A 14,473-nucleotide genomic window follows, 5' to 3' on the forward strand; every position below is an offset into this window, starting at 1 on the left:
GTGCTGGGACAGGTCATAAGCCAGTAAGCCGAGACGTAGAGAAAAGACTAGTGACTTATTGATTGGAGGAGACGTAAGATTGTGGTGAGCAAAACAGATAAAACTAGGATCATAATGCTAGGCAATAATAGAATAGACTTAGGTTAGTGTTGAGAAGAGGAAACAATTATGAGGGAAATAAACCTGTTATTCTCAGAATATCAATATATTGATCCTCGAATATACGATGAAGAACTAGAAAAAATAGAGTAAGGGAAGCTGCTATGGGTAATGAGATATTTGACTGAAATTAGACAAGGGGAAGAATTTTTGAGGCTCATCTAGCTAATATTTGAATGTTTCTTTAAGAATTATAATTTTTTGATAAATTATTGCAACCCAAGCTCCTGGTTTATATTTTATTATGTTAGATGAATTATTATTGATTGCCTCTTTATTTCTCCTAAGTATTTTAGTGAGTATCATGTTTTGTGTATTAACTACATTTTACAACATGCACGTTTCTTTGAATATCGGGCTCAGATAAGGGTAGAAATAAGATTATAGTGAAAGAGTAATCTAATTTAAATCTTATGTATTTATTTAATTCTTGAGTTAAGTTATTGGTAAAAGTGTATGAGTTCGCTAGCTATGGTGATCTACAGATATATAGAAGGCAGGAGAGAAGTTTTAAATATTTAATATTTTCTATACATAACTATAACGATATGTTATTATACGAAGTTAATAAGATATTATTATATCTAAAACAAATGAAATTTAAAATATACTAATATATCAATTATGATAACATCCTATCGTACTGAGATGAACATTGATAATAGAACCGCAATAGCCATTTTATTAATTAGGCAAAACTGCATTAACTTGTAAATATATTGCACGCATTAATCATGATGAGCCAAATAAAAGCATAATGATGTTCTCAAATCGTATTTATTCGGCTATGATTAGATCAATGAATCACGGTATATTTGATATTTTGATCGTGACTTGGAGGTGAACTGGATTCATGTTATTGATCGAATAGGATGATGATTGTGGTGTCCTAGCGGATCATCCCTAGATAGATTATAAGTTGAAAGTTTGACAGAGATGTATAACCTAATCACTAGTCATCATAAGACTACGCAAGAGCGGGGGTGGGGGGGGGGGGGATTGGGAAATTGGTGATTGGATCTAAAATTCCTTTAAAGGACGAAGTGGAGTCAATGGTAGAGAAGCCAAAGTGTGTCAACGGAAGCGGGTGGGGTAGGGCGTGGGGGAGGGAGGGGGGATTACGCGGGTAGGGGGGAAGAGGAGGTGAAGAGGGGGGGAACGACATAAAAATCATGTATAATCAATTATCAACTAAATAACAAAATAAAGAATGAAGGAAAAAAATACAAAAGGGATAAATGTAGGCAACCTAGGAAGGGACCACCAAAAGCGGTAAATAGAGGCCATGAACAAGGCAGCAGCTCCCCAAGCTAGAAAGTTTAGAGCCTAAACTCTGACAAAGGGTAAACCAATTCTATCGCATGTAAGGAGGACTTTAAAGTTATTATTGTAACTACATAGGAAAACAAAAACGAATAAAAAAGCAGTCCAAATGATAAACATTGCATCCTGCATTAGAGCGACAGATATGCAACACCTTTGCCTTCTCTAAAGGGATCATGAGTTATGGTATATTGGATTTGAAAAAACGATCCATTACAATATAATAAAATGTCGCAAAATCTAAAATCCTTTAATTTAAAAATTAGAAATATTTAATAAATATATTCATAATTTTAAATAATTTAAAATATTTAATTAATATTACCATTAATTTTTTTTAAATTAAAATATTTTTTTTTATTTTTACATTTAGTTAAAAAATAAAAATTAATTTTAAATTTTTTAAAAATACGTAAATTTAAATGATTTTATAATTTTAATTACTTTTAATTATATAATTAATTATTTATATATTTATAAATTTTAATTGAAATCTTAATCTAATATTGGGGGTTTAATTCACCAAAAGCTTATATTAAAATAAATTAAAGAATTTAAAGAAATTTTTTAAAATATTTAATTTAAAATTAAAAATTATTTTTATAGATGTAATTTTATGGTAAAAATTATTTAATTATTTAAATGATTTATATATTATAATACTTAATAAAAATTAAAAATTAAAAAAAAGAATTAAAAAAATATTTTTAATATAATTAAGAATTAAAATATTTAAAATGAGTTGAGAGTGTTAATTAAAATTAATTTAAATTATTAATAATTTTTAGAAATTAAAAGAAATTCCAATTAATAAAAAATACACCAAAATACTTAAAATACTTATAATTGAGAGTTATTTTTAATTAAAATTTATTATTAAAATTAAATCAATATTTAATTATAAGAATTTAATTAAATATATTTAAAATTAACTTTCAAAATTGAGAATCCGTGTATTTTTCAAAATCAATCTCTAATTTTTCTTGACAACGATTTCAAAATTATTTTAAATTTATTTAAATAATAATATTAAATATTTTTTTTTTAGAAAGCATAAAATGCTATAACTTAAGAAAAACCAATTGAAAAGAAGGTTACAGAGTAATAACCATCGTGATTCCTCATGAGAGGCAAATTTAATGAAGGTACGGAGGGATATTACAATGTCACTACATCTTCCAATGACAAAAGGAACTAAACAAGCATAGTTTAGCACAAAAGAGATCAGCTACTTATTGGGCCTCTACTCCATTAAATATAAAAATGACAAAAATTGAAATCTTTTGAAAAATAGAAATCAATGTTGTCCGTGTACCGCGGGGGGTGTCCTTTATCCAAGCTATTTTGTGGAAATTGATTAGAGAGTTCCTGGCCTCAATAACCATCTTTATTCCTGTCATGCCAATTGGCTCATAACATCCCTTACAGGCGATAGAATAGACTGAAGTTCCATAAGAGAGGCTTGAATCCGCTAGTGCAGCATCTAACTCTTTACCGAAAGGCTAGCAAAAACCAATCCCAGATGATCTCAAAAAACTCGCTTCACACTCCGGCAATTAGAGTTACTGAACAGCACATGCAATATTGACTTTAATCCAATCAGCACGGAGGAGGATATGAATTATTGAGCAAGCCTGATGGTATGGTTAATAGGCTCATATGCTGGAAAAAGCAAGATAGAACTCCTATGAGAGCTCCCACAGTAAAGCACACTGCACATTAGAAGTATAACAAAGCTGGAAAGCTTCTCTCAGAACAAAACAAGTTGTCTGGAATATATTAAATTCGTAAATTAAAATTAAGCATTTCTATAGAAAAAAATTAATTCAAAAATTAATATTAGCTAATTTAATTTTTTGGAGGATGCCTTGAGATTTGGAGGTTTTGAAATGTTAAAATATAATCGTTAGAGCTTGAATGAATTGCATTAATGAAGATGTGTGATTAATGGCTTTAAGGCAGTTCAAACTTGTTAAGTATCTTTTGAGGGAAATAATCTTCAAATTAATTAAGTTAGTATCTTGAATTGTATGATGGGAAGATAATACACATACACCTAATTTACCTCTCTCTACGATCTAGGATTTGTAAATGGTGTGATTGCTTTTCTATACTGTGTAGTGTTACCTAAGGCTTAGTGTAACATTGATTTCAAGCCCATTACAAGGCCTAGTGACACCGTTACAAGATAAAAAGTAAGGACAATATGTTAGAAGAATTGTGATTTAAATTTAATATATTAGGATCAAGGTTTTAAAATTGGCATGTAAATAGCTCTAGTACTGGTTTTTGTCCGTGTAGGCGAGAGGCGTAGCCTCGAAGGCGGTCTGAGGCAATTAATCAGAGGTTGCTCTGGGGAGTGGACTGTAGGTCAAGTTTGACCGCACTATAAATCTTGTGTGTTCTTTACTAGTTTTTTATTTCCGCAAATTTAATTTCATTGCAAGTTGTTACTTCTAGTTGAAAAAGTTATTTTAACTTTATTTTTAACTTACATCATAATATCCAAAAGGTAGGTTTTCTAAAATTCCAAGAGTTGAAGTTACATTTTCTAAAATACCAATTCACCCCCCCTCTTGGTAGCCTTGGGACACTCACTTAGGCTTAACAACCTAATTACTAGACCCAACACCTAACTCATCCTAACTGATTGAGCAAAAATTGTACTAATTGTACATGATGATTTTTATATCGACGTGGATGATAAAGTCAATTTATTACAATTAAGAGCTATTATGAAGCTCTTCTATTTAAGAACTCTTATTTCACCCAAGAGAATATCTTTTACTACTGTCCTGACCTGAGAGAACCAAGAGGAGAGGGAGAGTTTGTGAGGGGTTTCACAAAAGTTGCTCCAAGTAAGGATCCATTGTCGTCTTCTCCAGTCATCGTCCCTGGTTCCTTGGGGGTTCTAGAGAGGTCTACTTCAGCATCTAATCAAGGTTCTTTGCATGCTTTAGGAGGAAGCAAAAGGAGCTAGGTTCTCTACCTGCTTCTAGAGGAAGCAAAAGGAGTTGGGTTCTCTGCCTCACCGATGTTGGGGGAAAGAAGGTTTTTAAAGGCTTCTCCGCCTTGCTGTGGGAGCTAAAGGAGAGTCATAGAGTTTAGTATAATACTCAGAGGAGAGGCTCCAGTGAGTGGACGTAGGTCAAGTTGATCGAACCACTATAAATTTATGTGTTCTTTATTACTGTTTACGTATTTAATTTTTGCACTTTGATTTCTTTGTGGTGAACTTTGGTTTAAATTTATACTTTTGTTTAAAGAATTTTTAAAATACCAATTCATCCCCCCCCCCCCCCCCCTCCCCCCCCCCCCCCCCCCCGCTCTTGGTTAGTCTTGAGACTAGTTTATTAGGGTTTAACATCTCTGTCAAACTTTCAATTATAATTCGTCTAGGATGAATCCTAGGACAACCAAATATCATCTTTATCGATCATATAATATGATCCAGTTCATACAGTACGATCAAAATATCAAAATTAAGTAGATTCAATTGATTAATCATAGGATTAAATTAGGTAATATTTGAAACATCATATAGTTTTATTTGGCTCATATGATATGAATGGTGCAATATTTTAAAGTTAAAGTTTTGCCTAATTTAATAAATGACATGGTTTCTAATATAACAGATCATTCAGTACGATGTGATGTTCATATTGTATAATTAGTTATATTTTAAATTTATTTTTTTTAGATAAATAAATTATTTTATTTAACTTCTATAATAACATATCGTATAGTATGATGTATAGAAAAATTAAATATTTAAAATTATTTCTCCTCCCCTTATATATGTGTGCACGATCACCAAGCTAGCATACAACTTTACAGTACTTAACTCAAGAAATTAAAAATAAATAAATGAAAATTAGATACTTCTTTCAATATAATCTATTCTACCCTATCTTGAGCCATGAATATTCAAAGAATAGTGCATGTTGTAAAATGTTAGTTAATACACAAACATATATGCACTAAAAATACTAGGAGAAATAAAGAGGCAATCAATAATAATTACTAACATAAAAAATATAAACTCAGGAGCTTGGGTTGCAATAAATTTATCAAAAAATTATAAGTTCTTAAAGAGAATAAATATTAGCTAATGCTCAAAAAATTGTTGTAAATCTGAACCCAAGTATAGTGATTTTGATGATAACAATCATTATTGTTTCTTTACTACTGTTATTCTTGCATATCTAGTTTGTTTGCCCTACTCACCGACTTTTCAGGTCCGCAAGTTTACTTGCAACACAAATCAACTCAAGTTTAGGTAGACAATGTTTGAGTCTATCGGTAATTTAAAATTTAATATACTTTTTACCTTTCTTGAGTCAAGTCATGTACTTGGTAGACCCCAAGCTAAATAACCTTGTAGACACATACTCAAGGGAAGAAATCTGGTGAGTTAGAGAACTTTCTATTTTTTGACTTAATCATACAAAACAATTTCAAATCGTACTTAACAATTCGTTAAAAACAAAAATCCTAATTAGAGCATACTTGCTAATTACGATTGATTAAACCTAATTGTACTATACGATCCATATCGTATAGGATGATCAGTTCAAATTATAAAAAAAATAGTCGACAGTCACAATTTAGGTAATATTTTAATTTTTAAATTTTGTTCTAATCATGCAGGACGATATATATCATCCTTGATGATTAATGACAATTATGTTTAAATTGATCTGAAGATTAGGAGACAAATTGTGGTTAGATTAATTAATCAAATTGTACATGATGATCTACTTATATCATACTGGATGATATATTATATTTTCATAGGGCGATCCACTATCGTCCAAGATGAAAACCATAATTTTCTTCTAGAAGATTGTACAAGATGTCTCGAGAAGTTACGGGATGATATGTAGATGACCACACATCGTCCCATGTCGTACTGGACTAGGGGTGTAAGTGAGCCGAGTCGGCTCATGAGCCGGCTCGAACTCGACTCGATAACGAGCTCACGAGCCGAGCTTATCGAGCCGCAAGCTCGAGCTTGATGAGAGCTCGACTCTGGAGCTCGCGAGTTGAGCTCGATTGATTATTTGAATTAAAAAATAAAAATAAAATGACAGAAGGGCGGTAATTTCAAATAAGGAAGGCGGGCATCATGCGGGATTTCCAAAAATTAAATGACCAAAGCGGCAATTTCAAAAAAAAATGAAAAAAAAATAATACTATTTAGGTATTTTCTGTCATAAGAAAAAATATATAATGATAATTTTATTTAATATAACCAATGAAAATGACTGACAGACAACTAGTATTTTTTTTAAGGGTGGAAAGCTGCAAGCTGCAGCTTGCTTTTGCTTTTTTATAAACTCTCATTAATTATCTTAGCTCCTCTCTTCTCCCGATAAGAAAAAAAATATATATTTAATTTTCAATGCTCAACCTTCTTCTCTGATGGCAAGCTCGACATGGATGACGCGGATGAGGAGGACGACTCGCTCGAAGGCTATCCGGAATGCTGAGGCTCGCGAGCTGGCTTGAACTCATTAACAGTGGGACAAGCTCGAGTTCGAGCTCGCCTTTTGAGCTCGAGTTCGAGCTTCCTTTCTGACTGACAAGCCAAGCTCGATAGTGTCAAAACTCGACTCGACTCGACTCGTTTACAACCCTATATTGGACGATCAATACAGTATCTTGAACTAATCATCCGAGACAATACAGGATTGTTAGACTATATGTACAAAAAACTTGTACTAATCGTACAGTGCAAAGTTGATCGTCATAGTTGAAAGGTTTGAAATATGATATGCATTATCTACATCAAACCAATTGCCTTCACCCAAGGAAGAGTCTCATTTGTAATTAACTGCAAATAATAGCGGATTCATTCAAACTGGGTTAGCCTGGTGATTTTTCCCCATTTTCAGAGGTTTTCATGTAAAAACTCTGATGTCTCTTATGAATGTTGTACCCTCTCTCTTCATCTATATGCATATTGGATCTTTGTACAATGCTAAGACATTAAAATTTATATTTATCTACTGCCATAAACATTCCAGGACGCAAAAATGATATCCAAAACTAGATCAAGAGAGCTCCAAGTTTTAAAAATACATTTAACATCAAACCCTCATCCACAAAAAAAAAAAAAACCAAATCCTGTGTCATTTATTTCCAGGATTGAGCTCCTCTCGATCAGGTTCCATCGTCTGATCCTAATTATATCCGTCCATCTCGTATTTCCCGATATATAAAAAATCCGATACATTGGTCCCCACGCAGGACTTATCAGTAATCGTCACTATTAACGCGACAGAGCACAGCATGGAAGGCAAGTCATTTATATAACAACCTGGCACCGAGTACTAATTACTAAAGATATCGTCGCCATCGCTTTTTAGTTATTGCCTTATTGCATTTGGTAGTTGAACAGCGGAAAGAGATGGAAGGGAAGCCGGAAGGCCAATTCCGTGGATATGAAAGTGGAGAGTTTTGCGTATCGCGTTTCCGTAGGATCTGCGTCTTCTGCGGAAGTAGCCCAGGGAGAAATGCAAGCTACCGAGAGGCTGCCGTCGAGCTTGGAAATGAACTGGTAATTAGAATTAAAAACTTCAAAGTGAGTTTTTTTTATTCATTAGTGGTTTTCAGAATGCTTAATCAGAAATGAAGTTTTCTTTATTTCTTTTAATATCTTGTTTAACTCAACGAAAGTTAAAAGATTTTGGTAGATGATTCGTGCATTTGATCGTGTTTCTTTGAATAGAAGAAGATGGGTAGGGGTTTTTATAATTCCTAAATTTAAAATGAAATTTTGAAAATGATGAGATTAGCTGGACACAAACGTGTGAGAAAGATTGATGAAAGAGGTTGTGGACGGGATTACTAGTTGTAACCTACCGGGCTAGCTTTCTTGCATGATTATTCACGAGTTTGGACGACATTTTAAAATAGTTTTTTTGGCTGGTAATCATATGAAGCTTTTTTGTTTTTTCTAGTTAATATAACGGGAAGAGGCACTTAAGACATTCTCTGGAATGAAAAAGTGCATTTGGATATGATGACTTTAGCCTGTTATATATCCTTTTGATCTGAATCCGGTTACCATACTGCACTTAAAAAAAAATCTTTGAATTTCTTTCTGACACGTCTTGTTATTTGTTCAAGGTGGCTAGGGGTATTGATTTGGTTTATGGAGGAGGAAGCGTTGGATTGATGGGTCTCGTCTCACAAGCCGTCCATAATGGTGGCCGTCATGTTCTAGGGTTCTCTCTTTCTCACACACATATCTATAAAGTGGTTTGTTAGTGTTCTTACTTATCACAGCATGACAGATGTAGCGGCTTAGTTCCATTTCACACTTAGTTAAATAGAATGCTTTTCTGATAGCTTTATTTATTCGATATTTATTTGTGTGGAAGGGCGTTTTATATATAAAAAGGTTCCCCTTTGTATTGATGCTGATTTTTAATTACCCGGATAGCGACTGGTGGAATGCGTTATGGATGAAGCATTCTTATTTCTTTTCTGTTAACAATAGTCTTCTGGAGATCTAATTATGTTTTTTTATACAGTGAGCTCCTTGTGCAGGTTTTCTAATTTGGTTTTGATAGGCTTGTGAAGCTTTTAATTAAACTCAATGACTTTTCAAACCCTTGCTCGCATCGGAAAAAGTTATTCAGTTTCGTTAAATATCTTGGCAAGTGAATTATTTTGAGGGTTAAGACTATAAATTATAGATGTATTAAATGTTAGATAAGTATTTTGGAATATTTTGGTTAACTCTCTTTCTACTAGCATTCCTTTTTATATTTTATGCTATATGGTAGTAATTTTGCTTATGTATAATTATTTTCTCTTTCCTGCAGAGTCATTCCAAAATCTTTGATGACTAGCGAGGTCAGTTATCTTAATCAAATTGATTTTTGTGAAAGTTATTTTGAATTTCTTTTACTGAGGATCTGCTTGCTGTAGAATTTCATGTTAATCTTAGGTGACAGCTATTTCTTCTACTTTCAATGGTCTTTGGTTAGCCGTTATTGTGAAGTTTAGCAGTCTTATTAAAGATAACATCGCCTTGATTGCTTTAATATATTTAATATGCTACATGTATGTTTGAGCTTTAAATTGAATGTGATTCGAGAAGCTGTTATACTCAGCAAATGCTGAGAAAATGAATTGTAATCCGAGCAAAAAAATTATATTCACTGTGCATTTTCAGATTACTGGAGAAACTGTTGGTGAGGTTCGGGCTGTTTCAGACATGCATGAGAGGAAAGCTGAGATGGCTCGCCAAGCTGATGCCTTCATTGCTTTGCCTGGTATTTTCGTACTGTGTTTTCTTATATTTAAATACTTTTGTGGCATTGGTCATTATGAAATCAAACGATGATCATAATTCAGGCGGATATGGGACACTCGAGGAATTGCTGGAAGTTATAACATGGGCACAGTTAGGAATTCATCGGAAGCCTGTAAGCAAATATTCCTGCAAAGAACTTGGCACCTTAACTGATTCCAAGATAAATCTTGTAAGTTAGATGTTACCATTTGTTATTTTTTATTATATTTATCTTTGTACCACTTTGGACCCTTTTCAGGTGGGTCTGTTGAACGTAAATGGATACTACGATTTCTTACTTTCGTTCATGGACACGGCTGTGTCAGAGGAGTTTATTTCTGAGAAAGCTCGCCTCATTATAGTTTCCGCTCCAACGCCGAAAGAGTTGGTTAGAAAATTGGAGGTAAATATATGATAATGCACTAGAAATTAATTTTTTCTACTTTAAGTGGTTGTAACACTTAATTTGGAAATATTGTAGGACTATGTAGCAGATCCTGACGATTTTGTATCGAAATTGTGCTGGAATTCTGCTGAGCATGAAAAAGCAAGCTTGGTTGAAGTGAAATCAGGCCTGACTTCTGTTTCCTGAATGTATATATATTCCTGCTTTTTTTTTTTTTTGCCATAACAGAAAATAGGTACCTTGTTTACCACGCCAATCAAAATGTAGGATTACATGAAGAAATCCTATGCTTTTTGGGTTTTTTAAATGATCTTTGTACTGGATGAAAGGTGTCTCGATGATTATTTTTTGGTAATACGTTAAAGAATGAAATTATCGTACTTCTTAATGCAAAGATGAAGTTCTCGCTGTTTGGTGGCAATTTTTCTATTTTGAAATGAGATGTCGCTTGTTTAGTCATATACTGAAAAAATGTCTTAGTTATCTATAAGAAGACAGTTTGGTGATTTTTTAAATATTTAATTACATTTTACTGGAAGTGTATAAAATAATGAATTGTTGTCAACAATTAATTTGCACTATTGCATTGAATGACGCCGACCTCTACAACCCATAAATGTTATAAACTAGATCTTAGTTTCAATGTTTTAAAATTCATTCATATTATTGTAAATTGTTGTGATCAAATATTGCAATTCTAAATATTTAGGGGTCATTTTGTGGGGTATAAAGGGAATGCAATATGAAATAATACTTTGGGCTGTTTGGTTAGCGGTAAAGTGAATACAACGGAATTTTTTTTTGGGTTGGTTTATACTGAGTAAAGTAAATTTGCCAAAGAATTGACCATGGAGCGAGCTCTTCATGGGAGTGAGTGAGCTCTTTGTTTCTTCGTCCCATTAGAGATTTTGTTCAACTAAACATAAAAACTTTTTTTTTCTTAGTTAAGAATTTATTTTGGAGTTCGGACAGAAAAATTTGTCCGGATATGTGAGTGTATATATTGTATATAATATTATTAAATTAGTGTACATATTGTGTACATAGTTTAGTGTGTATACTCATAGTTTGGACGGTTCTTTCTATCCGGACTATGCATAGAATAATTTCTCCTGAATTTGAGTCCAGTCTTCAGTAAAAAAAATTGAACGCAATATATAGTGGTATGCGTTATTAATTTTTTGCTCTTTAAATCGAACACCTGCTCTTTTAAACATAACAATTATCAATTTAAAAATTTTTATTTTCGTAGTTTTGAAGTCTTGCTTTGTAGAATAGAAGCTCAAGTGTTCGAATATGAGTCCAATGCTTAGAAAAAGCGTGCAAGTAGCTTGATTAAAGTATGCCGTTGTGATATTTGATTTTACTAGCAAGGGAGCTTCATGTGTAACTTGAGAATTCTTGTGACGAAATGCGGAGAAAGAGAGAGAAATTTGTGAGAGATAAATTATTAGCTTAAGTATATGTAAAAGAAATAAAAATCAGAATATTTTTCCTCACTCATTATTTATAAGAATGTAAAATTTTACATCAATAAAAAATATATGGATCAATAACTCATAGTATAGATTGTCTGAAACATAGGTTTAATTGGCTTGATGGATGATTGCTCCTCTTAATCTTTTTTTTTTTTAATCTTGGCTATATAGCTCATCAAAATTATTAACTTGTCAAAGTCGTCCATTTAACGGGCGACTTACCTTGTTGACTCAGCTAGTCGTAGTCGTTATGTGTAGGACGAGCGTATGAGCAACTGGCTCATAAATCACACACATGAATCAACACATTCTGATTCTACAATTGTGAATGCGAGGGGATAGAATCCATTGTTAGCATTAATTCTCAAAGCAGTAAGTAAAGTGCCTCGATATTTGCCTAACAGGAATGTGCCGTCAAGGTAAAGAACAGAGCGACAGTAGCTCCAACCATTTATCGAAAGCCCAAACGAGAAAAATAATCTCTCAAATCTATGATTCTCAGACGTTTGTATCTTATAAATGGTTTCAGGCATTGAAAACACAACAATGTCCATGAACAAATTTATGGTTCTATAAGTCGCCTCCCAACTACCAAATACAATTTTCACAGCTTTCAGTCAGGCATCCCAAGCTTTCATATAAGAAACTTTAATGTTAAACTTTGCTTCAATTTGGCCTATAATATCTCACGGCTTGATATCCATATGCCTTCTAATGCTAGGCAATATGAAGTAGCTTATAAATTAAGAATTACATTGTCTATATCCTGTTGTTATAATCAGAGTTTCGCATGTATGTTAGTTCTTCATGGAAGATATTTTCCATATGCCTCCTAACTGTTTGCTGACGCCCATATGCAAGAGCCATATACATGGCTTGCCTAATCTGCAACTCTGAGCACAAACCACTGTGAATTTCTGTCTGTTCGAAGCTACAATGACATACTCTATATTATTTGTAATCGACCAAACCTGTAATGCGAATTGAAGATCCTCTTTCTTGTTAAAACACATACCCTCCATCAGTTCTATTGGAATTAAAATTTCGTCCTTAACTTGGCTACCAGCATATTCCCAGTCATTTGCTACATCCTCATCCCACTCACGAGTTGTTGCATATGTCTTCACAAACTCATTGTTTACAGTTACACCTTCTACAATGCTGACATTCATGTAACAACAACGTTGAATTATGCTATGAATATCTTGATTCATATCAACATTCACTTCATCCAAATGATATTGTGCATTATCATCACCATCATCAGGACCTGGATCGCTCGATCCACTACTCATCATTTCGTAACCATTATCAATATTGACTAATGGTCCCTCAAAAGTTCCTGGAATGTCACGGCAAAAACTTCTTTGTCGTTAACTCCATCACATAAATCATATTTTATTAACAAGAGGAAATTTCTCATACAATAATAGTTTATGTAATACACATTAAAAATTCATAAATGAGAAATTTACTCAGGACATTACGGCACGAGACTTGGATTGGTCGAATCGCCTTCTATCACCCCGTCAAAATTATGTCTCATGCACTTGAGATGTTATTTGCTCAACAACTAAATTTTTTGAAGCAATATCTTCGACCCTACATAAAGTAAAAGTATCTGCCCAATTACATGTGATAACACCATTTGACATTCCTCATCATCCTCGACAGCCAAAGCTATGAACTCATTCCCTAAGGGCATACGATAAACCAAGTTTACTGTGTACTTCGGCGTATCATATTTAAGGGCTTGCAGAATCATAATCTTCAGTTGCGCTAAGTTCATCTTAGCAGACACTTGCAATGGTCGGTGCCTCCCCCTAATATATGTTGGTGAATATCTATCATCTAAAGATAACTGTCCACCATACATAAGAAAAAACGATGCTTCCCGTCCCAACATTGTGGAATACTACATATTTATAATGATATCCTATACAAAATTTTATTTTAAAAAATTTTGTAACACATCTTTACAAAATACAATAGAATTTACATAGCAAAAAATAACATGGTTTTGCAGTTACATTACACCATATACGATGCTTCTGAAGCTAACTAGTTTCCCTTATTCTCCTCTCCAATTCCCAAAGTGTTCTTCACAGCGTCGGTAGTTCCCTGCGCCGCGTTCTTCAATTTCTCTCCAGTCTGCTGTAGAAAGCCACCAGCATTGTCCTTTCCCTCTACTGCATGATCCTTTGCCGCCTGCGCCGTCTCTGCCGTCTTGTCCTTAGCTCCAGAAGCCGCGTTCGAAGCTTTTCCGAACAAATTATCCGTTTTCTCCTGAGTTTGGCCTTTGGCCTCGCCGGCGTGAAAGGCAGCCTTGTCGCCAGTCGACATTGCCACTTGCTTTCTTTTTCTTGATCTTCTGCTAGAGTTGTGAAGAGTAAATTTAGTCGATTAAAAATATATATTTTTAATATTAACTATAAATATATGTTACTTACATGAAGTCAAAATATTACATTTTCTAATAATCTGCCGTAGAAAATTTAACTTGGATATATTACTTATCATAATTTTTTTATTAAATATTTTTTAAAAAAATTCTTCAAATTGAATATTCCTTTTAATCCTTCAAACTTCCTAAAAGGCTCTAATCATTACAAAAATATATTTATCCAAACAAATCTACCCAAACATTATATCTCTCAAAATAATATCATGTTACATTTATCCAAAAAAATCATATCAACAACAAAATATTATCCACAAATCAAAGTTATCTTCAATCTTTCGTAATAAAAAAACACATCTCACACACAAATTTTAAGTCTTAGCACTAAATCAACCCTA

General features: G+C 33.2%; 2 protein-coding genes across 2 annotated transcripts; one reads left to right on the forward strand and one right to left on the reverse strand.

Moving 5' to 3' along the window:
- The first annotated feature begins 9,229 nt into the window (after positions 1–9,229).
- Positions 9,230–10,519, forward strand: LOC110112038 (cytokinin riboside 5'-monophosphate phosphoribohydrolase LOG7-like). The gene is made up of 5 exons (XM_028694647.1): positions 9,230–9,348; positions 9,671–9,770; positions 9,853–9,923; positions 10,050–10,193; positions 10,272–10,519. The coding sequence occupies exons 1-5, from the start codon at positions 9,337–9,339 to the stop codon at positions 10,380–10,382; spliced, it is 438 nt and encodes a 145-aa protein (XP_028550480.1). The 5' UTR covers positions 9,230–9,336; the 3' UTR covers positions 10,383–10,519.
- A 3,216-nt stretch (positions 10,520–13,735) lies between these two features.
- On the reverse strand, positions 13,736–14,017 carry LOC110112039 (late embryogenesis abundant protein 1-like). The gene has a single exon (XM_020844115.2). The coding sequence runs from the start codon at positions 14,015–14,017 to the stop codon at positions 13,736–13,738; it is 282 nt and encodes a 93-aa protein (XP_020699774.1).
- Between the last annotated feature and the right edge of the window lie 456 nt (positions 14,018–14,473).

This window comes from Dendrobium catenatum, unplaced genomic scaffold (assembly GCF_001605985.2).
Source record: "Dendrobium catenatum unplaced genomic scaffold, ASM160598v2 fragScaff_scaffold_532, whole genome shotgun sequence".
NCBI classification, from domain to species: Eukaryota; Viridiplantae; Streptophyta; class Magnoliopsida; order Asparagales; family Orchidaceae; genus Dendrobium; species Dendrobium catenatum.